Source organism: Apiospora marii (assembly GCF_038362585.1).
Source record: "Apiospora marii strain CBS 49790 chromosome Unknown utg000013l_segment0_segment0, whole genome shotgun sequence".
In the NCBI taxonomy this organism is placed as follows: domain Eukaryota; kingdom Fungi; phylum Ascomycota; class Sordariomycetes; order Amphisphaeriales; family Apiosporaceae; genus Apiospora; species Apiospora marii.
In genome coordinates, this window is record NW_027117384.1 from 1,248,131 (window position 1) to 1,272,888 (window position 24,758).

The 24,758-nt window shown below is 54.1% G+C and overlaps 7 protein-coding genes across 7 annotated transcripts; 3 read left to right on the top strand and 4 right to left on the bottom strand.

The window, feature by feature from the left end:
* Positions 1–1,758: 1,758 nt before the first annotated feature.
* On the bottom strand, positions 1,759–2,124 carry PG985_015539 (uncharacterized protein; the record flags this gene model as incomplete). The annotated part of the gene is made up of 1 exon (XM_066835305.1): positions 1,759–2,124. One exon carries the CDS (start codon positions 2,122–2,124, stop codon positions 1,759–1,761), a length of 366 nt encoding a protein of 121 aa, XP_066676508.1.
* A 1,780-nt stretch (positions 2,125–3,904) lies between these two features.
* PG985_015540 (uncharacterized protein) lies at positions 3,905–5,555 on the top strand (the record flags this gene model as incomplete). The annotated part of the gene is made up of 2 exons (XM_066835306.1): positions 3,905–4,206; positions 4,280–5,555. 2 exons carry the CDS (start codon positions 3,905–3,907, stop codon positions 5,553–5,555), a joined length of 1,578 nt encoding a protein of 525 aa, XP_066676509.1.
* Positions 5,556–6,427: 872 nt separating this feature from the next.
* Positions 6,428–8,359, top strand: PG985_015541 (uncharacterized protein; the record flags this gene model as incomplete). The annotated part of the gene is made up of 3 exons (XM_066835307.1): positions 6,428–6,709; positions 6,779–6,808; positions 6,881–8,359. 3 exons carry the CDS (start codon positions 6,428–6,430, stop codon positions 8,357–8,359), a joined length of 1,791 nt encoding a protein of 596 aa, XP_066676510.1.
* Positions 8,360–9,258: 899 nt separating this feature from the next.
* PG985_015542 (NPP1 domain protein) lies at positions 9,259–10,352 on the top strand (the record flags this gene model as incomplete). The annotated part of the gene is made up of 4 exons (XM_066835308.1): positions 9,259–9,388; positions 9,617–9,699; positions 9,750–9,874; positions 9,971–10,352. The coding sequence occupies 4 exons, from the start codon at positions 9,259–9,261 to the stop codon at positions 10,350–10,352; spliced, it is 720 nt and encodes a 239-aa protein (XP_066676511.1).
* A 401-nt stretch (positions 10,353–10,753) lies between these two features.
* PG985_015543 (uncharacterized protein) lies at positions 10,754–12,505 on the bottom strand (the record flags this gene model as incomplete). Its single annotated transcript, XM_066835309.1, has 3 exons — positions 10,754–12,116; positions 12,175–12,423; positions 12,492–12,505. The coding sequence occupies 3 exons, from the start codon at positions 12,503–12,505 to the stop codon at positions 10,754–10,756; spliced, it is 1,626 nt and encodes a 541-aa protein (XP_066676512.1).
* A 3,052-nt stretch (positions 12,506–15,557) lies between these two features.
* Positions 15,558–18,666, bottom strand: PG985_015544 (ubiquitin thiolesterase; the record flags this gene model as incomplete). The annotated part of the gene is made up of 5 exons (XM_066835310.1): positions 15,558–16,640; positions 16,695–16,857; positions 16,912–17,018; positions 17,072–17,938; positions 18,022–18,666. 5 exons carry the CDS (start codon positions 18,664–18,666, stop codon positions 15,558–15,560), a joined length of 2,865 nt encoding a protein of 954 aa, XP_066676513.1.
* Positions 18,667–19,833: 1,167 nt separating this feature from the next.
* On the bottom strand, positions 19,834–22,071 carry PG985_015545 (uncharacterized protein; the record flags this gene model as incomplete). Its single annotated transcript, XM_066835311.1, has 3 exons — positions 19,834–20,892; positions 20,930–21,906; positions 21,981–22,071. The coding sequence occupies 3 exons, from the start codon at positions 22,069–22,071 to the stop codon at positions 19,834–19,836; spliced, it is 2,127 nt and encodes a 708-aa protein (XP_066676514.1).
* Positions 22,072–24,758: the final 2,687 nt, after the last annotated feature.

Here is a 24,758-nt window from a genome sequence, read left to right on the forward strand (position 1 = left end):
AATACGAAAAGCACAACCGCCCTACCCCCATATGATACCACCAAAGCCAGCGAGCGACGCATCGAGCGGCATATGTCTTTTTCCTCTTCTTCCTCTTTTCTTACTCCCTTTCTCATGCTAGATATTGATTATCCAAAAACCTGCGGCGGGCAAGTACACCTTTTGTTTTATTTGAATCCCCTCAGTTGCAAGCTTGGGTATAGCAAGGACCTGGTGTCTGAATAGGCTGGACCACATCAATACCAGTGATACCTAGCGTATAACCTTGGCTTAAGGGGGGCCCTTGGTGGCAGATGGACAGGCTGGCGAGGATTGGTGGTGATCAGGACTGCCTGGAGCAGCAGAGAATGAGGTCACGTACAACCCAAACGCGCATAGTATATACACACCGGCGGCAACCAAACCCCCTGTTCGGCATGCTAGATGTCACAGGAGTCGAGATAGAAAGCTTATCAAAATTTCCCATTTCCCACTGCCTTCATTTTTCTTCATGTTTTTTTTGCCGGGAAGTGTCTTCCGGAGCGTTACGTCCTCATTTAGCTCTAATAAATAGTGCCTGGACCTAGAAACATTGAGAACCGCCATGAATCGTTCTACTATCGCGTCCGACCCCGGATCCGGCTAAATCTCGAGATTTTTGACCGACTGGGAAGCATAGACAGACCCACAAGACATCTTAGAGTTGGCGGGCCACGGGTTCTATACGTCACCCACCCAGCATAAGATCTACTGTAAGTATGTAAAAGGATGAAAGTACCAACTCCTAGTCTCGAAACTAGAGGGAGAGCGACTAGAAGGAGAGGAGAGAAACGGATTGTGGGACAGCCATTTCAGCTGACATTGCTAGTTTCCAAATCTCCCCTAGCCTATGTCCAAAAAACAAAAACTGCCAGACCGGCACTTATGCTTGGCTGCATGGTAATATAGCCTACCTACGCAAAGGCGATGCAGGGGATGGGGACTCGTAGTGCAATTAGGTATATGATAACGAGGTGCATATCCACCCACGTACTATAACAGCTTGCCGCGCCAGAAATGACGACTATCGAACCCGGGCTGCGTGGGGTGTCGCTAGAAGCCTGCTACGGGGAATAAAGAATCATAGAGAAAAGCGACAGGTACTTTTAAGGGCATAATAAAAAGGAAGCCAGTCGTCGGACTAAGAAAAATCCTAAGGGATTCGGTACTGACTCGACATCGTACGACTTTTGCCCGTCTTCTCCCCCGTTGATTTGTTTCAAAGGCCTAGCCCCCGTGTGCTTAGGACGAATATCGGAACCCGAGCCGGTTGGTCAAAGAGCATATGGATTCATCTAGACGTTCACTCACTACTGTAGGGCCCTTACACCGGGTTTGCTTTGGGCTATCAGCTCTCCTGACGTCGATATGCTGTCCTGCCCATTAGCTGATGAATCTGGAAAGTAGTCATGTCCCCTATTCTCAAAGCCAAAGGTGTAGGCAGCATAGTTGTGAGATAGCCGTAAGAGAGAGAAATGGAGAGACTTGCAGGATCACGCGAGGCCCTGGATTCGCTAGCCGGCTACGAACCACACATCACTCCTCACTCCTTCCCTTGCCGAAGATCGGTACATAGTGGTAGACACTGCGAATCGAGACTAGGAAGAGCCCCCTGCTGTACAGTGGTTGAAAAATTGCCGGACCCGTGTGGTCAGCATACTAACGACTTTCTACTAAGTAAAGGTAACGCATGATCAAGCGTTGAGAATGGTCACTACCAAATACCCGCGCAGCTCTCTTTCATCCCCCCAATGCCAAGACCATGTCATCCGGCACGAGGCTTCTCCCGTCACTTCTCGCGTAAAGCGTGGCCTTGCCCTTTTCCTGTTCCTCTGCGCACTTCAGCACGAGCGTGAGCCGGCAAGCTGGGCTGCTGCGAGCTTTCTCGATCATCTTGAGGAAGTCGACCATTCTGCGCAGGTTTTCCTGGTCCTCCCGTTCCCGCTTGGCGATATCACCGTCGATGTGGGGGGACCTGCTCTTCGAACGCTTGTCAGGTAAGTTCCGATCGTGGCTGAGGCCGCCGTACAGCTGAGAGATCTGACTGAAGTATGCGTGAGATTCGAGTCTGACTTGGTGCCATGGCATGCGGATCTTCACCTCCATCAAGCACGACCGTGTGATTTCTTGGCCGGAGCGCCGATTCATGAGAGCGACGGGTGATGTTGGCGGCGGCGTGTCTCCGATGAATTGTGCGCCGTCACCAGCTCGAGACAGACGATAGATGAGACCCGCAGATAACCGTCTCTGGGTCCTTCCCGGTAGGCGGTCACAATCCCACCAACACACATCAGCCTCCGTCTATATGCGGGCGGATCCCTCCCGAATGCAACGCAAGGGGCAAGGTCAGGACTTCGAGGAGCTGCATACCTTGAGACATGAGCTGCCGTCTCTCGTCATACCACATTTTCCTCGTCGGGATGGGAGTAGAGACACAATCCTCGCTCGAAGTACAAACACGGCCGTTCCGCTCGGCATAGCTTGGTTTTTTGTTCTTGGCCCACCATTGCATGTATTCTTCATCATAGGGCCGGGTAGCTTGGTTACCTATGTGCCTGTCAGGCTATTATCTTCCGCTGACTTCGTATCTGCAGTAGTGCTTCTGTGCACTCGATCGCGGCATGTTGGCGGGCAAGGGATGAGTAGCGGACGAGATGAATCTGATAACAGCCTCGTTTACATCCCCATGGCAAATTGGCGACCTATCGGCCATCGTTCTTCTATACGACGAGAAAGTTACGAGTGCAATGCCGTGTAGTTGATCGCCATCTAGAAAAAAGGAGGCATGAGGTGGGCCTCTCCTCAAATGAGGCCAGTGACTCGGAAAGTGCAGCTTGTGACAATATCGCCACGGCTGTATGTCCGGACCTGGCTCCCTGTAAAGCGGTCATTTACAACGAGGAAATACCAGACCCCATCTCCCAGGCCTCCTCTTCATCCATTGAGATGTTGAGCTGCATGCTCTCTCTCAACGGATAGCACCGATGAGAGGCAAGGAAGGCATCATGCAAGACCCGGAGAAGAAGTTGATCCGGATCGTGTATTGAGATAGACTTTGGGTCTAAATCGAATGCCGAGGACGAGGCGGACTAGTTGAACGGAGAATGGCGGTGCTTCACCATTGATTCAATCGCCCTTATCAGAGTTTGGCGTGAAGACATATCATGCCTAGGTATCATATGAAGCCCGTCTTACGAATCGGCAGAGTCACCGGTTGTACGATATAGATAAGATTGAGGCTATGATATGATATGAGCAAGACGAGGAAAAGAACGGAGAGATGGCAGAGTCCAGAGTCCAGACGCGTTTGTTTAATGACGCCATGCTCAAGACATGGAACCTGCCTAGCGGGTGTGGTGGATCTTAACCAGACTTGAATGGCCGTCTGGCAGTTGCCCCTTCGGTAAGTGTATACGGTATACCTTGCCTGATTCTGGGCCATCACCACCAGACCGTCAAACGTAAAAACATCGCACTGACTGCAGACGGTGTCGAGTGTGTACGTATGCCATGACGATTGAGGGTTTGATAGATTGGCGAAGAGACCATGGGAGTACAAGCGCCGGGTGTGGTGGATAATGGGCCTGGCAGCGATTTGGGGTGCAGGTGCAGGTGCAGCAAGCAGGTGCTGGGTGCACTGCACTGCAACGACGGAGGGAATGGAAATGGATAACCCGATGGGGAGAGGCCCCCACATGCTGTCTGCTGCGGACCCATCAAGCCATCTCCAACTCCAGGCATTCTTCGGCAGTCTGTCCGTCTGCGAGCAGCTCCTGTCTTCGTATATAAATATGTATATGTTTTGACTCGTGTCCCATGTGCCCCGAGCAATTTCCGGTCAACGTTTCTTCTTGTTTCCCTTAGTTGCATCTGCCCAAAGCCAATGATGCCGCCCTCTAGAGATGCTCAGGCCGCCGACGCCACGCAGCCGTTGCTTTCTGGCCCGCGCGAGCACAGCAACGACAACAACAACGACAACAGCGCCAGCAGCAGCGAGAGGGGGCACCCTGTCGACCCCAAAACCGGCCGTGGCGCCTTCACCCCCAACCTTGGAGCCAAGGAGGCCTTTGCCATTGTCGTCAGCATCGTGATTGGAAGCGGCGTCTTCACCTCGCCCGGTGTCATTGATACCAATTCGCCCTCACCGGCCGTAGCGCTGCTCGCATGGATCGCTGCGGGTGTCCTTGCGTAAGTTGCAATCTCCCCCCGTTCCCCTTGGCCGCTGCATCCAATCTGGATCGCTAACCTTCACCCAACACAGCTGGACGGGCGCGATGACCATGGCTGAGCTGGGCACGGCCATCCCAGGCGAAGGCGGCGTGCAGCCTTACCTCCAGTACATGTTCGGCGAAGTCTTCGGCTTCCTCGCCGGTTGGACCTGGATTGTTGCCGGCATGCCGGCCACGCTTGCCATTTTGAGCATCGTCTTTGTCGAGAGCATTTACTCCGCCGCCGGCGTCACGGACCAAGCCGACACGCTGGGGCACAAGCTGCTCTCCATTGCCATCTTGGTCGTCATGAACGTGGCCAACTCCATCAGCACCAAGGCCAGCACACGCCTCAACAACTTCTTCGTCTTCACCAAATTCGTCGCCATAGCTTGCATCGTCGGCGCTGGCGTCGCCGTCGTGGTCGTCCACTTGGTGGACAACAGCAAGGATGTTGGTGGTGGAGACTGGTACTCCAAGTCTTGGTTCGCCTACCGAATCACCGTCGCTCCTGATGGCACGACCGTCCCGTGGGACGAACTGTCGTCGTGGGAGATTCTCGGCCATTTCTCTGCGGCTCTGTACGGTGCTCTGTGGGCGTACTGCGGATGGGACAAGGCCATATACGTATCTGCCGAGCTGTCGTCGCCCGCTCGCCAGCTGCCTCTCGCTATTAATACGGCCATCCCGACCATCATCGGCTGCTTCATTGCGGCCAATGCTGCCTACTACATTCTGCTTCCGTGGAGTGTCGTGTCTTCTACCGATAGTGTAGCAGTGACTGCCATCGGCCGACTGCTTGGCCCGGCGGCTGGGACCGTAGCCGCCGTCTTGATCTGTCTTGTTGTAGCTGGATCCCTCCTCGGTAACGCGTTCGTTTCCGGAAGGATGACCGTAGCTGCATCGAGGAAGGGTTGGTTCCCTCGCTGCTTCTCCATGCTCGGATCCGTTGGCTTCCGGCCCAAGGAGACGGTAGATCCGCGCTCCTCGGACGCCCCTCTGAACGCCACTCTCTTGTCCACGATTCTCACGTCTCTGTACATTCTCTTCGGCAATTTCCGGGACCTCCTCACGTTTGCCGGCCTGGGAGACAACTCGTGGTTCTTCTTGACGGTGCTCGGTGCCATCATCCTCCGTTTCCGCGAGCCCGACCTGCACCGGCCGTACAAGCCCTACATGATTATCCCCGTCATCTTCTGTCTCGTGAGTGGCTTCGTCGTCATTCGCGGCGCCATCTTCGCCCCAGTGCTGGCATTGGTGGAGGTCATGGTTTGGGTCCTTGGCTTTGGCTTCTTCAAGCTCGGGCAGAAATCCCGCAACGCTCACTAAATCGCGTGCTATTCCGTGGCCGACTGGGCTACCCCGACAATTCTTGTTTCATAACGTCTGTTCTCGTACATCTATAACTAGCTGTAGAATCACAGTCCTTTTTCTTGACGCCACAAATTGTTTTGCTGTCTTAATAGCCTTGACTTTTGAACCTAATTCCATACGGGCTCTTTCTCTCTCATCCAACGACTACGAGCAAGAAAGTGAATGGCGAGCAAGAGCTTTCGGGGCTCAGAGTGAATATTGTGGCATCTTCGGCTGCGTGTATTGATAACCCAACCCCGACACCTCTCTTTCTCTACCCCGCAGCAACGGGAAACCTGGGAGATGGATGATTCGAGTGATGGAAGGCGAGCAAGAAGTATGTTAAGCACTGACTCGAGTGATGTATGCCCCGCAACTTCAATTCACGAAATTCAAAGGGGCCATAAGGCAAGTGGACATACCGCGCTACACAAATATGTCCTTCCACGAGCTATATATACCAGAATTTGGATTAAACATATTCCTATGTAGTATATGATAAGTAACTATCGGTGGAACAGCTAGCCGTAGTTGATGGTAACCGCGGAATGCACCCAAAACCATACATCTAAAGACGCTCCAGTTCGCATGAGCTATAGATCTTTTCTCTCCGCGGAGCGGGTAAATAATGACATGTGCCCGCGACCGTGGTGTCATGAAGTTGCAGTAGCTCGCTCTTGTCGTTATTTACCCCGGGAGGTTCTCGAATCGGGACGCCAAGGACGATGCAGGAAGCAGAACTATGCGTTGCGCTGTATAAACCAGCTCGCGTGCACTCTTTTCCTCCGACGACAGCCACCTCGGAGCTATAGTTTTGCGCGCGACTCGCCCATGTCCTCTTCATAATAATGTTGGCATCTACATTGGTTCAGGCCTTACTTGCCGGTGCAGCTGCCGCCTCGCCGTTGGTGACCAAGACAGACGACGGCGATGCACCCCGAGTTACTATCAAGAATGGCACGCTGGTTGGCGTCCATTCGCCTGGCTATAACCAAGACTTCTTCCTAGGCGTGCCATTCTCACAGCCCCCGGTCGGTGATCTGCGGTTTCGTAACCCGCAGCCAATCAACGAATCCTGGGGCGGCGAGCGTGCAGCCCAGAAACTCCCACCAGCGTGCGTCGGGTACGGTGTAAGTGAACTAAGCCCCCCGAAGGCTTCAAAGTTGCTAGGGTTTAACAGACTGAAACAAAACGTCTAGGGTGCACAATGGGGCTATGAGTCGAGCGAAGTAAGTTGGCTCCCTTCACATATCTGTCGTTTCAGGCGAACTTACGACAACCCCATTCTTCCACGACGATAGGACTGCCTCTATCTGAACGTGGTCCGGCCTTCGCGGGCGACTCCCGCAGAGTCGCCCCTGCCCGTGTTGGTGTGGATCTACGGCGGCGGGTTTGTCCAGGGCAGCGCCGCCGACCTCCGAAACAACCTCTCGTTCATCGTCGACCGCTCGGTGCAGCTGGGCCAGCCCATCATCGGCGTCACCATGAACTACCGCCTCAGCGCGTGGGGGTTCCTGAGCTCCAAGGAGGTGTCGGACGGCGGCGACTCCAATTTCGGCCTGCGGGACCAGCGCATGTCCCTGGAGTGGATCCACGGGAACATCGCCGCGTTCGGCGGCGACCCGGCCAAGGTGACCATCTGGGGCGAGAGCGCCGGCGCCTCGTCGGTCGCCCGGCACATGATGGCATTCAACGGGCGTGACGACGGGCTGTTCCGCGCCGGCATCATGGCCAGCGGGCGGTTCTTCGCGGACGACTTGGAAATGACAGCCGCGCAGTCGAAATACGACACGCTTGTGTCGCAGACCGGCTGCCATGGCGGCGACGCAGCGGGGTCCTCACTGGAGTGCCTGCGCGCGCTACCGTTCGAGAAACTCAACGCTGTTGTCAACAGCAGCACGGCGCTGCTGACCTGGGGCCCGATGGTCGACGGCGACATGATCGCCCGCAGCTCGCGCCAGCAATTCCTGGACGGCGCGTACCTCCAGATCCCGATCATCGCGGGGGACAACACGGCCGAGGGGACCGCCTTCGCGCCCAAGGGCATCAATACGACGGAGCAGTTCCGGGACCTCCTGCTGTCCTCCTCGTCTGCGCTCATGAGCGAAACCTACGCGCAGAAGCTCCTCAACGCTTACCCGGAGCGGTCCGCTGACGACTGTCTCCCCAATCTGCCCCGCGACTACACGCCGCCGGCCTACCCGTACGGGACCCAGTTCCGGCGCGTGGCGACGTACATGGGGGACAGCATGATCTCGAACCGCCGCGCCACCTGCGCGGCCTGGGCGGCGACCCGGAACGGGAACAACAGCAATAAGAACCTGTCAACCGCGCCCGCGTCCGCTGCGTACTGCTACCGGTTTAACGCGGTGCCGGCGTGGGCAGGGCCGCTCGACGGCGCAACCCATTTCGCCGAGGTCGCCTTCGCCATGCTCAACCTCGAGGGCGTCGGCTACGCGCCCAACCGGACGCCGCCGTTTGCGGGGCTCGGCGAGGAGTTCCGGGACCTCGCGCGGCTCATGGCCGGCGATTGGATCGCGTTCGTCAACAGCGGCGACCCGAACCGGTGGGACGGCCGCGCGGACGCGGCGCGAAAATTGAACGGCGGCGGCGGCGACAACAGGAAGGTGGTGCCGGCGTGGCCCGTCTACGGCCAAGCGACGACGGATGGGCGGCCGCCGCCGCGGAACTTTGTGTACGATGCCAACATGACCAGCTCGGTCGAGGACGACACTTGGCGGCAGGTTGGGATGGAGTTGATCCAGGCGGGCCAGCTGTAGAAGGGGTGAAAAGGCTTCGATGTGCACCTGGTTTGCGATACTTAATCAAATACCTGACGTCGTACCGGAATCCATCGTTGGCGGGGTACTTTTTAGGGGTTCTCCCGGTAAGGTGAGCTTGACAGCAGAAATAATGCGACAGAATGCTACCTGGGAGAAATTGCGTTGCTTTAGCATTCCTCCCTGTAGGGAAACACTAGCCCGATGCAGCCGCCTTAAAATGCTTGAGTGCCGAAACAAGTGCACGTCACTGCCGATATTCAGCATCCCCATGAATTTGTGAAGTCAGTTGACAGGAGTTTTTTTTTGATTTGGCCAGACCTCCACGATCCTCGTCTCCTGCCCAAACACGCTCTCTCAAGAAGCCGCTGCAGCTCCTGCCAAGCATGGGTTATGCTCCGAAGCGACATCAATCTGCAACGGTTGAACCAAAAAGAAAAGTGACCGTTGGCCCGAAGCGAACGCAGCAACGTGCCGTCTTGTCGAGGCGAGACTGGGCAGATGGCAGACCTACGATCGATCATTGATTCTGCCAAGCGCCTTCGCTCCTTCTGCATTCATCCCCACCATCCGGCACATTGAAATGCACTGTAGCATTTGCAGTAGCTAAACGACGTGGAAACCCCTGCATTTATGGGTAAGGTTGTGGAGTATGCCCAATCCCTGGTTACATTACGATGCGACCATCTCAGAGTTCGAAAATGATCGACCATAGAACCGAGATTTCTGGGAGACCCTTGGGCTGTCGGTTATTGAGATTGCAAGAGGACTTGGGTTGACATAAATATGCCGGACGGACCGTCATATACCCACGAGATCTTGTAGATGAGAGGCCGTCATTTTTTATCACTCCTTGTTGCAAGTAAAGAACCGACCGGTAGGCTTTCTTATCTCCGAAGATGCGTTTCTCCAACCTGACGGCCTACCTCACGGCCGGCGCCGTCGGCGTCAGCGCTGCTCCTGTCATTGAAGCGCGCGGAGTTATCGCCCACGATGCTGTCGTTGGCTTCCCCCAGACCGTTCCCAGTGGTGCCGTCGGCGATGCTTGGTAGATTGTCCCCAATGATTCCGTCATGTAACAATGTGCAGTCACTAACGATCGCGTAGTAAGACTTCCCATAAACCCGCAATCTCCCGGGCGGCAAGAGTATGCCGTTGCCTGAGAGGATGTGGAGAGAGATATGCATATTCTTGCATGCGTATATATCTCGGCCTTCCTATATGTCCAACTATTAACCCCTGAAATTTGATTCATAGATCTCAAGTTCCAACCTTTTCTAAAGGTGGAAAACGGCTGCGTGCCCTTTCCGGCCGTTGACGCTTCTGGCAATACTGGGTATGTTTTTTGACAAAGAAACCCGGAGGTTTTATGACCGTGTTGCTGATGAAGAATGCGTCTTCTAGCGGCGGCCTCAACCCGTCCGGCGGGTCGAGCTCGCAGTGCGACAAGAACACCGGACAAGTCTACGCCCGCGGAGCCGAGTTCGGCTCCCGCTACGGCATCATGTACTCCTGGTAAGTGACTACTACCCATCCCCTGAGTTTGAAACCCCCTCCCCCAACTTATGCACTCAATTCCTAACCTCGGTCAACGTACTTACCCTACACCAGGTACATGCCCAAAGACTCCCCCTCCACGGGCTTCGGCCACCGCCACGACTGGGAGGGCGTCGTCGTCTGGATCGACAACCCCAACACCTCGAGCAACCCGCAGGTCCTGGCCGTCTCGACGTCGGGCCACGGGAAATGGGACACCATCACCAGCAACCTGCCCCTCGACGGCACCCGCCCCAAGATCCGCTACTACAGCGTCTGGCCCGTCAACCACCAGCTCGGCACCACCGACACCAAGGGCGGCGAGCAGCCCCTGGTCGCCTGGGAGAGCTTGCCGGAGGCGGCGCGCGCCGCGCTCCAGAACACCGACTTTGGCGATGCCAACGTGCCGTTCAAGGACCCCAACTTCATGGACAACCTGCAAGGTGCCTCTTTCTGATTTCTGCTTCCGGGCTGTGGGGTAGTGTAGATAGACCTCACATATCATCATAATAATGTCTATATACATCTTAGCTCTCAATGTTTTCAATCAGTGATTAATATGTTCAATGCCATTTTGCGATAGAAGTGGCCATCATTGTCACTTTTAAGGTCAACATTGCCTCAAGCTCAACGCAATGGAAATGACCAGGACGAATCACGTAAATTGCTCGAAGGTTGACAGACAGTGACAGCAACATGCAAATCTTAAGATGGAATAAACTTGTTGTAATATGTCTTCGCTTAATTTGTCTTTATATACAAGAACACAAAGAGGCCCTAATATAGGATTTATCCCGCACAGCCCAGTCCAGCTTGACCGAGCGCTCCCCTCTTCTTCTTCTCTACCCCTGCCTCCTCCTACACGTTGTCGATCCGCGTGTCAGCCGTCTTGTTGTGGCTGCCGGTCGACACGCTGTCGATGTGGTCGGTGCCGCCCTTCTTCTCGTCCGCGGAGGCGTCGCCGTCGTCGCGCTGCTCGCGCGTGATGTATCCCGGCGGCACCCACTTGTGCGAGGCCCACGGCTTCAGGTTGTCCGTGCTGTACATGAGGTCGACGTGCTCCAGGCTCAGCGCCCGCGACTCGAACAGGAAGAACCAGACGAGCAGCGCCGCGGCGATGTTGGTGCCGACAAAGACGAAGCCATAGGCGTACGAGATGCCGCTGGTGGCCAGCGGGGTCAGGAAGGAGATCATGAAGTTGCCGAGCCAGTTGCCGGCCGTGGCGAACGAGGCCTGCTTGGCTCGTGTTCGGACCGGGAAACTCTCGCCGATGACGACCCAGGCCATGGGTCCCCAAGTGCCGGCAAAGGACGCGATGTACATGCAAGCCGAGACGATCATGACGATGCCGGAAACCTTGTTTTGGTCCGGGGGCAGAGCGGTACCGATGGACGCGAAGACCAACAGCCAGATAGCTTGCCAGAGGGCGCCGAGGAAGAGAGGCCAGCGGCGACCGTACTTCTCGACCACGTACAACCCGTAGAAGGTCATGGCCACGTTGACAGCACCAAGAATGAGTTGTGTCTGGATGGGGTCGGCAATGCCGGCACTCTTGAAGATGGTGGCACCATAGTAGAAAAAGTAGTTGACGCCTGTCCACTGCTGAAGAAACTGGATGAGGAATCCCAGGACGGTACGGTAGAGAACCTTGGGGACACCAGAGGATCCCGTGAAGCATTCGCCCCAGGTTCCTTTGCCAGTGCGGTTCTCTTTCTCGATGACATCGTACATCTCCTTCAAGTCATCTTCGACAAACTGGTTGTTGGGGTCGTCCTTGACGCCGCGAAGCCTGGCCATGGCGAGACGGGCACCGTCCCAGTCATTCTTGCTCGCAAGCCAACGTGGCGACTCGGGGACGATCAAGACGCCCAAGCCAAGGGGAATAGAGAAGAAGATACCGAGGCCGATGACTATGCGCCACGAGGCATCAGACTCCTGGATGTTGCGCAACCCATAGTTGATGATGTTGGAAATCAGGATACCGATGGTGATCATCAGCTGGTAGGAAGCGACGACAGCTCCGCGGATCTCTTTAGGGGAGCATTCCGATTGGAACATGGGGACACCGATCGAGAGGTTGCCAACGCCCAGACCGCCAACGAATCGACCCATCATCATGTGGACCCAGCTGTCCATAGCTGTGATCTGGATGATGTTGCCGAGGATGTAGATGATCACACCGAAGCTCAAGCTTCTTCTGCGTCCCCACCAGTCGGCAGTGCTGTAGTGTTGTTAGTATAAGAGCGGCCTCGTGTGAGCAATACTATGGGGCTACTTACTATGCACCAGACAGGGCACCGATCAGAGTTCCTATACTCATCAAGGACACCAGCAGGGACTGAATGATTGGGACCCAGCCCATGGTGCCATCAGTCTGTCTCTGACCGAAGCGGTTGACGAAGTCTGTGAACAACAGGATGCCCGAAATTTGACCAGTGTCGTAGCCGAAGAGGAAACCTCCCAGGGAGGTCACAGCCCCCAGGAAGATGGCCTCGATACCACAGTCGGCGCCATTGACGCGGATAGATCTGCAGAACAGTCAGTGACGAGTGCCGGGGCGAGGATAGAACATGGGCATGGTAGTTTTGTCACGTACTTCTTGCCAAGCATGTTGCCGCGCTCAGATTGATCTCATTGGTTCTCTGACCCGGGTTGAAAAGGCAGTTTTTGAGGTATCAAGAAACAGTGAAAACGCAGAAGACCTGGCTGGGGGAAAGGCGTGGGTATAAGAGGAGATCGGGAGGACCGAGGAAGAGAGAGAAGCGAGGTGGACGTGAGGACAGAGGTGAAAGCCCGTGGTGATCGTCTCCAAGAGCGCCATATCTCAGTGGTTATGTACTGCTCGGATTCGGGCCTTCTCGACTGGAGATGGGGATATCCAAGCACCAAGACCTGGAGTGACGTTGCCCCAGGCCGGGGGAAATCAACCAGCTGGGTGGGAAGGTGGCCGAAAGCTGGGTCAAAGGGTGCACAGCGCTGGCCCTCCGATGCTCCATAGACCTCGCGATTTCTTGGTTGCGGCTCCTTGGTGCCTTGGTCTCCTTGGTGCCCCTTGGTCGGCGTCACTAACAAGAAGTATGGGGCTTTCTGGGGCGGGCTGCTTTTCGGAGTGGTTCCCGCCAAGGCCAGCTAGATAGGAAATTTCAAGCAGGCCATGCTCTGTCGTCTCAAGCCGGCGTGCGCATGACGGGCTGCCATGCTGCCATTGCCATGTTTTTTGCCGAACCGCATGCGACGACTGACTGCTGACTGACAACCTCAGTCGACCTGATCCTGATTGTCGGGGGAGCTGGGAGCTGGGAGTCGCATGCTTGCCGAGCGCCACCGGTGTTTTGGTGTTTTGGTGTGGTTGATGCTAGGGTTGCGATTCCCCGGGCAGCGTAAACGGCCCTTTTTGTTTTATCTGGAGTACCAACAGTAAGATGCAGCCCCGATATTTACCCACCCCCGACGCGGAGAGAACAGATGCCTCCATAAGCCTCCCCATATACCTCCATAATTGCTGCGAAACGAGGAGAAAGAGCAGCCAGATCGTCCTGCCCGGTTCCGGATTGAGTTGGTCGAAGTCTATTTCTGACGTAGTTGCTCATGGACTCGCTCTGCTTGGAATTGACTATGAGAGAATTTCGCATCTGTTTTTTTCCCCTCAAACGCGCCGGCCGCTCAATTCTCTGGCAATCTCACCTTGTCCGTTTTTGGACGCGATGAATCGAGTCGCGGCCTTGGCCTCATCAAATTGAGTTCCACCGAGTCCACGGACCAAGAGCCGCTTCTCGATACTTGGCAGAATACCACCGGGATTTCCGGCTCACGCGACTGAGCTCTCAAACATTCGACCATCGTGATTCCGACATTTCTAGAATCATTCTAGACCAGTCGGCATGCGTCTCCCCGTATTCCGTCATGCGGCCTTAATTCTGTTCTAAAAAGGGGACCTGGGAGATGTGGGCGAATACAACAGTGGCAATGCACGAAGGATTGGGCATGCTGACTGACTGAGTACAAGGCCACGATACCAATCGTAACCAATATCGTCCCACCCGGAGACGGTGAAAAAACTGCCTGGAAAAGGGGGGACGGGGCGGACGGCTCATCTCGTATAGACCCAATCAGCTGGGTCGACGTTACCATTCGGGCATAACGGTCCTTCCTGTAACCATAAGAAAATCTGCATCGAACTCATGACGATGGTCCGTGGCCGTTCCTCGGTGTAGGCCGGCGTAGTCATCCTTAGCTATACTGAAGGATTCGCGGTGAGAAGCGAATCGTCCAACATCGGCCATGAAACAGCAGCTCCGCTGCCCCCCTTACTTACTGTCTGTCCACTTTGCACACTTTCCGGTACTTGAAGGTCAAGGCAACGACCAGCTTACCCAGCACGAGTGAAGGTGTTAGGGTTACAGTAAGAACGAAACATGCCCATTATGTAAACACACCACCTCGGGTGCTTCACAGCGCGGCTCTGCCCTTAGTAGCTTCGAAAAACAACCAGAAATTCGAAATCGCATGGTGCGACTGGGAGTGGCCTAGCCCATGTGTCTATAGATGACGCTGAGCGAATGAGCGACTGGCTAACCAGGACCCTTCCTGGTCTTCCATCACTCGGCTCAAACTTGTCGCCTTACAAGGAGACGAGTAGGGAGTAGTAGACATCAATCAAAATGCATCTAATTGACCGCGTCGCCGATCCCGCGTCATGTCTTAGCCAACTATGGCTAGCAGCCGCCCCTACGCATGCGTGGCGCCTGCCATGTTTAGCTCACAGCGTCTCACTGCCATGGCCTACCCAAAAGAATTGCACGACTGCCAGACGGCCCTTTAAACGGACAGACTTACTTGTACACCACAGTTCTCTCACTCGATGGATGGAAGTTTGGGTTATGCATGTGTGGAAGGAGTGTCTTTACTGTACTGCTCGATTTACAGCTGTATAGTATCATCAAGTCTGCTCTGGGCAGAAACAGAGCCAGAGACATCGCCAGCCAATGTGCACTCAGAATACCTCCCTCGCCCCCTTCTCTCCGCATCTCTTCCTCTGAACCTGACGTGAACACGCAAATTACCACACAGCAAGTCGTCCTCAACCCGCACCGACCCCTTTCATATGAACACGAACCGATTTCGCCACGTCGAACGCCTTCGAGAAACTGCAGACGCAGCACAAGACGCGGGAGAGATTGATTGTTAGCTGGCAAGGCGTGGGAGAAATAGTGTCTATTAGGTTCATGAATGACTTTTCGTCTAAATTTACAACGGAGGTCGTGGCATGGTCATACGAGTCTCGTCCAATTGGCTCCAGCAGGAGCACCATCCGCTTCAACAACAAGACCGGCACAGAAAACACTGTTTCCCATGCTGGTTTCTCGGTGAGCGAGATGCTGTGCCGTCGTCTTTTCCGAACATCTATTTGCACAATGGGCCCCGTCCCTCCACGCGCCGTTATCCGAGATGTTGCCCCCCTCTCGCAAGCTGTAGAATTCCCTGAACCTTTTTCTGTGCCAATGCCGCTGAATGCTTGAAAACACCCCGCTTGTGTACATCGTAAAATGTCGTGAATATGCTTGAAACTAGCAGGGGCGAGCAGGCGCAGCCCTGTTCGTAGCATCTGAAGTTTTGACCTTTTTTTTGTTTCCACCAGTTTTACACCACCCGACGAACTCTTCTAGATTCGCTGATAGAAAAGCAAATACGCCACCTTATCCTTGATATCGTCGCGTACTTGCTTTCCCTTGGATGATGGCGCCGCCGCTGCTGCCGCGGGTGCGGTCCCGCCACCGTTCAACACGCTGCTCCATTTCTTTGCGCCGCTTGTTGGTGTGGTGACCTTGTTCCAGCCTCCATCATCTCCGACCTCGTCGTCACCGATACCCTCGAATCTGTTGCCAGAGGCGCCAGAAGCCGTGTCACGCTTCTGCTCAGATCGCAAAGCCTCCTTGGTCGCATCCTCCTCGTGACCACCCTCGGCAACGTCTTCGCTCCTAACGCGGCGGAGATGGGTATCGTCGATTCGGAGCCACTCTTGGCCGTCCTGACGTCTCACATCAACAGTGTAGTGACCACCGCTGGCGTTCTTTCCGTGGTGGTATACAGCTGCAATAAGACGGTACCTTGGAAGCCCGGTTCCCTCAGCCAGCATCGCGTTCCTCTTTTGTCGCGTAAAGACCTCCTTCGGGAGTTCTAGGTCGAGTGGGTAGCCGACCTTCTTCCAGATCTTCAAGGTGCCAGTGCCCTGGGCATCGAACTGGAACCGTTTCAAGTGGAGGATCAATACTGGTGGCAGATGCTCAATAAAAACCTGCTTCGTGGCTGGAACGCCCGGCCCCCTAGGCGACCCGAAGTCCCCATGCATAGTCTCCGAGCGCGTCAGGTTTCTCAGAGCGTCAACAATGTTGTGTACTTGCTGAGACCCAATATCGAGCTGCAGTGGCTGGTAGGGTTCACTAGTTATCGAATCTTTAAGTCCAGGAACTTTGAACTCTGAGCGTAGCTCGCCACCAAATATTTGAGTAATCGGGGAAGGAGTCACCGGAAGACCAGAAGAGCGTGTAATGGCTGCCCGCTGCTTGGGGCCGACTTCCAACCAGTCGCTCGAATCTGTAGTACCAGTCGGCGAGGAAACGGTTGTTGATGTAGCAGTCGTCGAGGCAGCGGCACTAGGGACCTTCTTCATTACCGCCTTGCATTCCTCTTGGAGAGACTCCAGGAGAAAACCAAGGAACTCTTCGGCATCCTGCTGGTGACCTCGCTACAGTAATGGCATCAGCTTTGAACAACAACCGGGACAAGATTGCAGACTTACTTGCATGCCCGCGAATCGCGGGTGCTTTCTGATGGCATCATACACGAATTCTGGCGTGAAAGGCTCTCCATAGTGCTCCAGCTCTTCGCTCTTTAATCGCATTCGCAATTGTTCCACAGATGCCGCAGAGTCAATGACATTGAACTCCCGCATAAACATAATCCTGCCAATTGTCAGCATACAACATCAATAACCATTTATTTTGGTGTTTACTCACATAGCATCAATCAGGGGTGTTTCACTCTTGAAACTGTGAGCTGCTTTCTTGCTGATCTGGTCCAGAAAGTCGTAAAAGGGAGTACAGAAAATAAGGACTTGAAGAACCTGGAGAAATGGTCAGATTAAGGGTCCAACATTAACAGTGGGCAATGACTTACAGAATTCATATAGCACATGTTCCCAGTGTTGATCAGACCTCTGGGCTTGAGGAAAGCCAGCTTCTGGCCCTTGCCGACTCGGAATCGTGCTAAAGCTTCAGCCAGGGAGCTCGCATTTGTTTTGGCAAAGGTGCCCGTAACAGCAACGTTGTCCCCATTCGCCTCTCCGTTTTCAACTGTCCCGGTAGCTGCTGTTTCTGTAACGGCCTGGGACCCTGGGGTAGCCGCCGCGACAGGGGCTGCATTTGCAAACAGCCCAGTCCACAGCTTTGGCTTCGCTGGCGCAGGGGCTACAGCCGGTTGGGACACTTCTGCCGCGGCATCTGTTGATGGCACAACGGGTGTGTCCGCGGGCAACTGCTGGCTTGCTGCTGGTGATTCACCTGCCGCTGGTCGGTCATTGCTGGTTGGACCCTTGGGCTCTTTCGTGGCCGGCTTGGCAGTTTTGGGCAAGACCGGTACAGCTGGAGCTGCTGCTCGTGGTGCGGTCTTGGCCACCTTGGTGGGGGTCACACTGGCATTCGCGGGCACTTGAGCAGCCTGCGCAGATGCTGGTGTAGTTGTCGTGCTTGGCTCGGTGGTTTCTGAGGGCAGCTCACGAGCTGAAGGGACCTCGGATCTCTCTGCAGGCTCCGCCGAAGCAGCGGATGGTACCCCAGTTGTGTTGCTTCTTTGCGTAGCAGTTCCCGGGACCGATGCGTCCGAAACTGGCTCGGAACCCGTCGGCTCAGCTGATGCCTCGCTACCGGCTTGGTGATTGGAAGGAAGCCTGACATTACTGGCATCCGTCGTCAATATTTTCCGCCTTCGTCTCGATTTTGCCGTTCGTGTGGGGAATGGGAGATCGGGCCGGGACAACCACGGTAACTATTGGCATATGTAAGTATATATATATATATACCAGGCGCATACTGTGCTATCAGTGCGGGTATCGCAGACGGTGGACTTACAGGAGGTCTGAATGGTGCTCTCGGTACTTCCACCTCGGGTTGAGGCGGCGGTGGCGGTTGCGGCGATGCTTGTGTATGAGTTGTGGACGGAGTCAAGGGCGGTTGCGCTAGAGCTTGAGGCGAGTGAGTTGATGAGGGTGTCTGAGAGATAGGCGCGGCCGGCGGGGGTAGGGCGGAGGCGTAGACAGGCGGCGTCGAGATTGCGGGAGAATGCTGCTGCGGGGGTGGCCGGGAGTATGCCTGAGGCGGCGGGTGGTGTTGCATACTCGAGGAGACAATCGGAGGATAATGCTGATGCATAGCCGGAGGAGACCGCGCCGGGTAGCCCGCGTGATGCTGCACGTACGGTGCGGCGGGCATGCCGCTGTTCTGGTAGTAATGAGGCATTTGCTGCGGGTAGTAGCTGGTGGCGTACGGATTCATCGGAGAGCTGTAGTACATGTGGTTGGGGCCGTTGTGATGTTGCTGGTGATAGTATGGAGGCTGTTGAGAAGGCTGGTGCTGAGGGAAGTGCTGAGGCGGGCGGCGTCGCGGAACGTTGCCTGCGGTAGGCACATGTCCCATCTCAACCGGACCTCGTCCTCCTGGTCCTCCGCCAACACCTCCAGGCATAGGCTGCCCAGCCGGCAGATGACTACCGTTCATCTTGCCGGCTTGGGGTCGATAGAAGCAGTGGCTAGGTGCCCACTGCTTCTGCTGCGCTTCTTAGAGAAAGATAACCGTCGCGTGTCCGCTTTTGAGGGCAATGGTACTACCAATAGCCGAAGATGGCGTCGCACGGGACTGGTGAGGAAGTCGAGCACAGCGCCGTTGGTGTTGGAATAGGGTTCAAGTGGTGTGCGGTGGTTTCCAAACCCAAGGTGTCTTTGTCGTTGGGTGCTGGAAAGCAGTGGCCGCAAAGAGAAGCTTCCCTCGCGCGCCAAAGCCCGGTGCTGGTGCTGGTGCTGGTGCTGGAGCCAGGGCCCCAGAATGCAAAAGGGCTGTGCGTCACGTTTTTTTTTTTTTTCTCTGGTCTTTTTTTTTCCCTTACAAGTATGTAAGCAGGTCCGGTCCACTTCCGGGCCCAAGTAACAAATCAACAACAGCTCAAAATGTACACGAGAAACACATCAAAGTCTGCAGATGGATGCCTGAGGTGGTAAGGACACGATAATCGTTGACGTCTGCAACAACTCGGTGGGAAGATAGCAAGCGACCTCTCGCAACGGGGCTTACGGACGGCTGCGACAATCGGAACGACGTTGGAAAAAACGTCAAGAGTTACCAAAGCACATCGGGTCAGCTCAAATCGATGTCCTAGCAGGTCGGGGTACAAGTGGGAACAGCTAGTCGGCTAGCCTCCAATCAAGTCGTACAGACACTTGATGAATGATATGCCCGTCCCATTATTGGGTTCCGCAATGGGAAGCAGCGGCCCAGGTACATACTTGATGGCATATCAGATAGCCCAGTTCCAGTTCCAGTTTCCCGCAACATCCTCACCAGTGCAGTACGCTACAACCTAGTAACCAGAATATAACATGTGGATAGTTCCATAGCTGTTTCTTTAGTATCCTGATACCACGGACCACCGTTTACTTGAAAGCATTTTGCTCTACCATGCATGCTTGCTAGGATATACCAGGGAGCTAGCTGTATGCGTTTTTAAATGACCAATGCTGTATGTAACCTATGTAATATCTCAAGTTCTATAGCATAACAGTCTGCGTATTACATGGGCAAATGCAATTAGCCAGACAAGCTCAAGCAGTTCGCCACAGGCGTGGTATCTACATAATACATAATCTAGTAAAAGGTATCCATCAGGTGCATCTACTCGTCTCTGAACAGCCACCTTCCGGTTTGGTTGGGCTTCATCGCCTCTCGATAGCGCTCTTCGACCCTTTCCCTTTGCATGACAGCTGTCAGCTGGTTGTCTTCGTTCAATTGCTGTGTACTAGGAAAATCGACATTGAAATATCCAGGGGGCGTGGTGGCCCGCTGGACACGGTGCCGATGCGCTTTCCCATACTCATTAGCAACTTGTTGGGTCTTTGCTTTCAACCACATGGCTTCTTTTTCGTCTTCACTCATGGACGATAGCCTCCACACTTCGTCCCCTAGCCAATTCTCAAGAAGCGATTGGAATGCAATGGCCCCCGTCTCAAGTCTCTCACCCCGAGCTTGGTTGCGGAAACCAGGTGCACAGCACTCTTCCTTGACACAACCTGGTAAGCAAAGGCGGTCCTCCTTATTCCGTACGACTTCACTGAAAGCGTAGTCCAGACCATCGTTGTGTTTGGGGTTGATCTTGAAGTCCCCCAACCTAAGACTCCATTGCGGACGATCTCGCAATCGCGACGAGTTTTTGCGGCGACGCTTCGATCTTTCAATGGTGTCTGGCGCCTGCGTTCTCGGCTGGATTGCGGTAGAAGTCCGCTTCAACGAATTGTTCGAAGGTGTTTCAGACACCAAGACTTTTGGCTTTGTACGCAGAGCATTGGGTGGCACGCGAACAGTCTGTTTCTCGGGCGAAGCTGTCTTCAGTAACGAATCCAGGCGCCCAGTGGTACGAAAGGCCTGTCTCGGTATTCCTGTGGAGTCATCTCGGTCCTCGTCCTCTGCAAGGCTCGCTATGCCTCTAAGGAGAGTCGGGTCCCGACCGTCGGAATTAGAGACTGCAACATCGTTTGCACAATGTCCGGCCGATCTCCGAGCATGTTCACTCATAGATACATGATCAGTGCCAGCTGGGCTCGAACCTGATGCAAGATCGTGCGGCAACTCTTCAGTGTCTGGCAAACTATCCTGCGGGGGTGGGTCCTCTAGCCGAAGTTGTTGTTGTGGCGGTTCGATGCGAGCTTCGATTCCTCCTTGGGGTAGACAAGGAATCTTCGCCATCGTCAAAGTCGATGCTCTCGTGTGGCACGAAATTGCGTTGCTCATCTGTGATAGCCGGATCCGATCCTTCTTCGATCTTAAGTCTTGTGACAGCAAGACCTTTGAGAGATGAGTTGCCCTCATTTCTTCTCCTGCGAACAGGTCGTTCGGATACCACAACAGGGGTGTCTGACGAAGGCTCATCTTTGATAGGCGCATCTGCGACTTTAGAGCCATGCGTGACGGGCAGTGGGGGCAACACCGGCTCCTCCGCTACTTGGCCATCAGCACGATCGCTAGGCGTGTCGTTTTCTCCATCCAGTCCGTTGGGAGACTTGCCGCACTGGAGTAAAGCACTGCCATCATTTTGGGCCAGGGGTTCAACAGATGGAAGATGACTCGTGCAAAGGGCACCCTGAGCTTCAACATCAGGAACCTGGGGATCTGGAGAATTGGGGTTCGTGTCCGAGGTAAAGGAGGAATACAGGGCGACGTTATTCGTTGCGGCAGCCAACTCCCCCTTCAGTCGCTTTATTAGGCCTTTCCGCTTCTCGGCGCATTCCTTCTGCTTTGTAGCATATTCCTTCCAACTGTGTGTTGTTTTTGTGCGCTCTCGCAATTCCGACTGGAGCGTTTCGTTGGCTTGGACCAAATCCGCAGTCTGACTTCGCAGTTTTCTGTACTTCCCATCTAGTACGCCGTACTCTGTAGCCAGCTCACGGTGGTCAAGACCCGTGACATCCGAATAGTCGTTCTTAATAGACTTACGGATGTTCACAGAAACAGGTGTCAAAGGAGCCCGGGGGTTTCCGCTGGGAGGTCGAGAGAATCGAGATTTACTGGGGCTAGTGTTCTCTTGACCTGGAGCATCTAATTGATGGTGTTGAAATGATCGTTTCAACTCAGCAAGCTCTTCTCTGAGCGCCTTGTTCTGCTGCTCCAGTCGATCAACGCTTGCCGCCCTAACCCGTAGTGACTGCAACTCAGCGTCGAGCTCAGCCTTCCTCTGATTCTCAGCTTCAACGGCTGCAAGTTTCAAGGCGAATTAGCACCTTGAAATGCGTAGTAAGCAACTTGCCCGGAGTTAATAACACACTCACAATCTTTGAAGTCTTTCTCAATACGGCTGCAGGCTTGGGTGAGGGCCTGGAACAGCGCAGGTTTGCCCGTGTCTTCAAACCAACTCTCCATCGTACCTGCACCGCCAGGAAGTCTTATCCAAGATTACGCGTCAGGTCAGATTTCAATAGGGCCACGGTACATTGAGCTTTAGTCCTGGTGTTGTTGTCGGCACAATCTCCGGTTGTGAGTGACGAAAGCAGCTGAGGAAGTTGACGTCGGATTGACGCGTTGTTAGGACTAGGCACGCGACACCAAGATGGGTCCACTTTTACCACTTACACTAAAATTGGATCGATTAAAAAAAGCGTGTTGCTGCCTGCCTACGGGCAGTGCTATTCATGTTCGACAGTACGCCATTGACGTCAATTGCGAAAATGCACGGGCGCCTTTGTTTATATCCATTGATCAGTAGGAAGTATGGCCGACCCACGATCAGTACCTATGATTGAAATATATTGATTGCTTTCTGAGAGCGGTACATCAATGACCAAAGTCATTCTAAATGACATCTGTGGTTCGCGAGTCATAGCTCCCTAGACCTCTCAATTGATGTTGATAGCCATCCATTTCCTCGATGTGAGGAAGTACTCTGCTATACAGTTCGAAAGGTACCTACATAGGTAACATACCTACCTACCTTATGTACACATTCTGGATACTCCCAAACTCACTACCCAATATTTTACAGTCCTCATTTCAAGAGGCCGAATGCCTACGCATCACCAGGTGCCCGTGTTTGTATAACGTGCCATCTGGCAGATATACTTGGGAGTATATAGATGAAGTGTTACATATTCTTGAAACCTAAGTAGCAATGTTACCTAGTAGTAGGCAGAATTATGTCCAATCAGCCAGCGAACCTCACATTATAACAGCTGGCCAGATATGTCGTTGTCTGTCCTTCGAACTACAGACAGGTAGCTAACTGTACCTACACATCCTGCCGATGCAGGAATTGCACTAATTTACATGGTGTGGAATTATGGTATCGTATTGCTTTAGAAGTTTAGATTCAGCACCCTTTTACACCTCGTCGCGGCTGTCACTTAAAGCCATAGGATCAAAGATGGAGCTGCAGCAACCAGAGCCCATGAGGCCACTGCCAGGTTTCCTATTGAAGAGGAAAGTCTCTCCGGCGACCACAGCAGTTTCGATGGCTGAAATATACATTGTCAGCAATCCCAGTCCCTTGGAAGCTTGCTGGCGCCCCCGACCAAGCTTCGGGTCGAGTTCCGGGCTGAGCTCCGAGCCTAGCCCCGAGGGGTTGATTTCTGGGTCCTGAGCAGATCAAGGATGGCACAGAGCACACGAGTGGTTGATTGATAGAGTTGAGCATTAGGTACTCCGTACTACATACAGCGGGATTTACCCAGAGAGAAGATTGTATAGTATGTATGTGTGTATATAAAGATGTAACCAAGACGTTCAACTGTTATATCTCACCCTTTGAGAAGCTCAGTCTGGCACCTGGCACCGGGCACCCAGACTCCCAGATTCGAGGGCAGAGCCGTCATCATCCCTGTCTTCCCAAAATGGCAAGTTGGCGGAAGCAGCGAAAACTCGGCTGGGCTCACGCGGCTTTGTACGACGTAATACTCAGGTGGTATGCATGTAGCCCTGGTAGCCCTGGGTGCCACCACCTGCTGCTTTCACCTCGATTGCATGGCGCACGTCCCACTTCTTGCCTACATTCTTGGATCTGATCCGTTTCTCCCCCTCAAAACTCGAAACTACGACGTAGTACTTGCAGGGAAGCCAAGACCCAGCAACCGCGACTCTGCGCTAGGCCGTCCCTACCTTATTAGGCCCTCGGCCAACCAACAGCGAGGAAGACGAGACAAGGTCATCCGGCATTGCAGAAAGTCGAGGGGTGAGGCTAGACTTGGACTGGACTGGACTTTCCCAAATGCAATGCCCACAATCCACACGCTCTGACCCCAATTGCCAAAGCACATGGGAAAAGTGAAATCGGCAGAATAATAAAAAAAAATACATCGTCGAGCTTTTCCAGGTCTATACCGCCCTTTCCCGCCCCCTCCAAACCCAATTCACAAATATCTTTTTGCGCGCGCATCGACAATTCTCCCGTAACCTGGAAGAATAGTCCGTCCGTCCGTCCGTCGTACACAGAATTTTCCCCTTACGCTCGGAGACTCCCATATTCCTCAACACGCTCTTCCCCAGATCTTGACATCTTTCGACCCGTCAAGACCAATTATACCCATTCCAAGAAGTCATCAGGTGAGTTCTTCTCCGTTTGTCACCATTCTGGCCGCCGTGGCCCCTCCATCCGTCTTGTCGTGTGTCGTTTGCCTCTTCATCCTCTTTGGATGGCGGGCCTGAGTTTTGATGGTTTGCCCCTCTAAACCCCACCTCTGAGCCCGATCCGATAGAGCAGATAGAGCAGCCAAAGCAAGCAAGCAAGCAAGCAGGTACAAGATAGTATTTGCTGCTGCTGTTGCTCTCCCCACCATTCATTCGCTGCCCATCAATGCCCATCCCACACCTTATCCAGTCTTCACCATCCACAAACATTTAACCTCAACCGTTTGAAAAGCTCTCACATTTCAACGGCCGACGTTAAAGGTTCGTAGCAACATTGGGTACCAGGGGAAAAAAAAAAAAAAACCTACCCCTGCACTTCCATATTAGTGTCTGCCCGTTCCCTTTTCCTTGCACTGGCCAACGCCAGAGGTACCCTGCAATTACCAAGCGCAAGAGCGCAAACATATTATTGCCCCTCCAAGACACCCCAT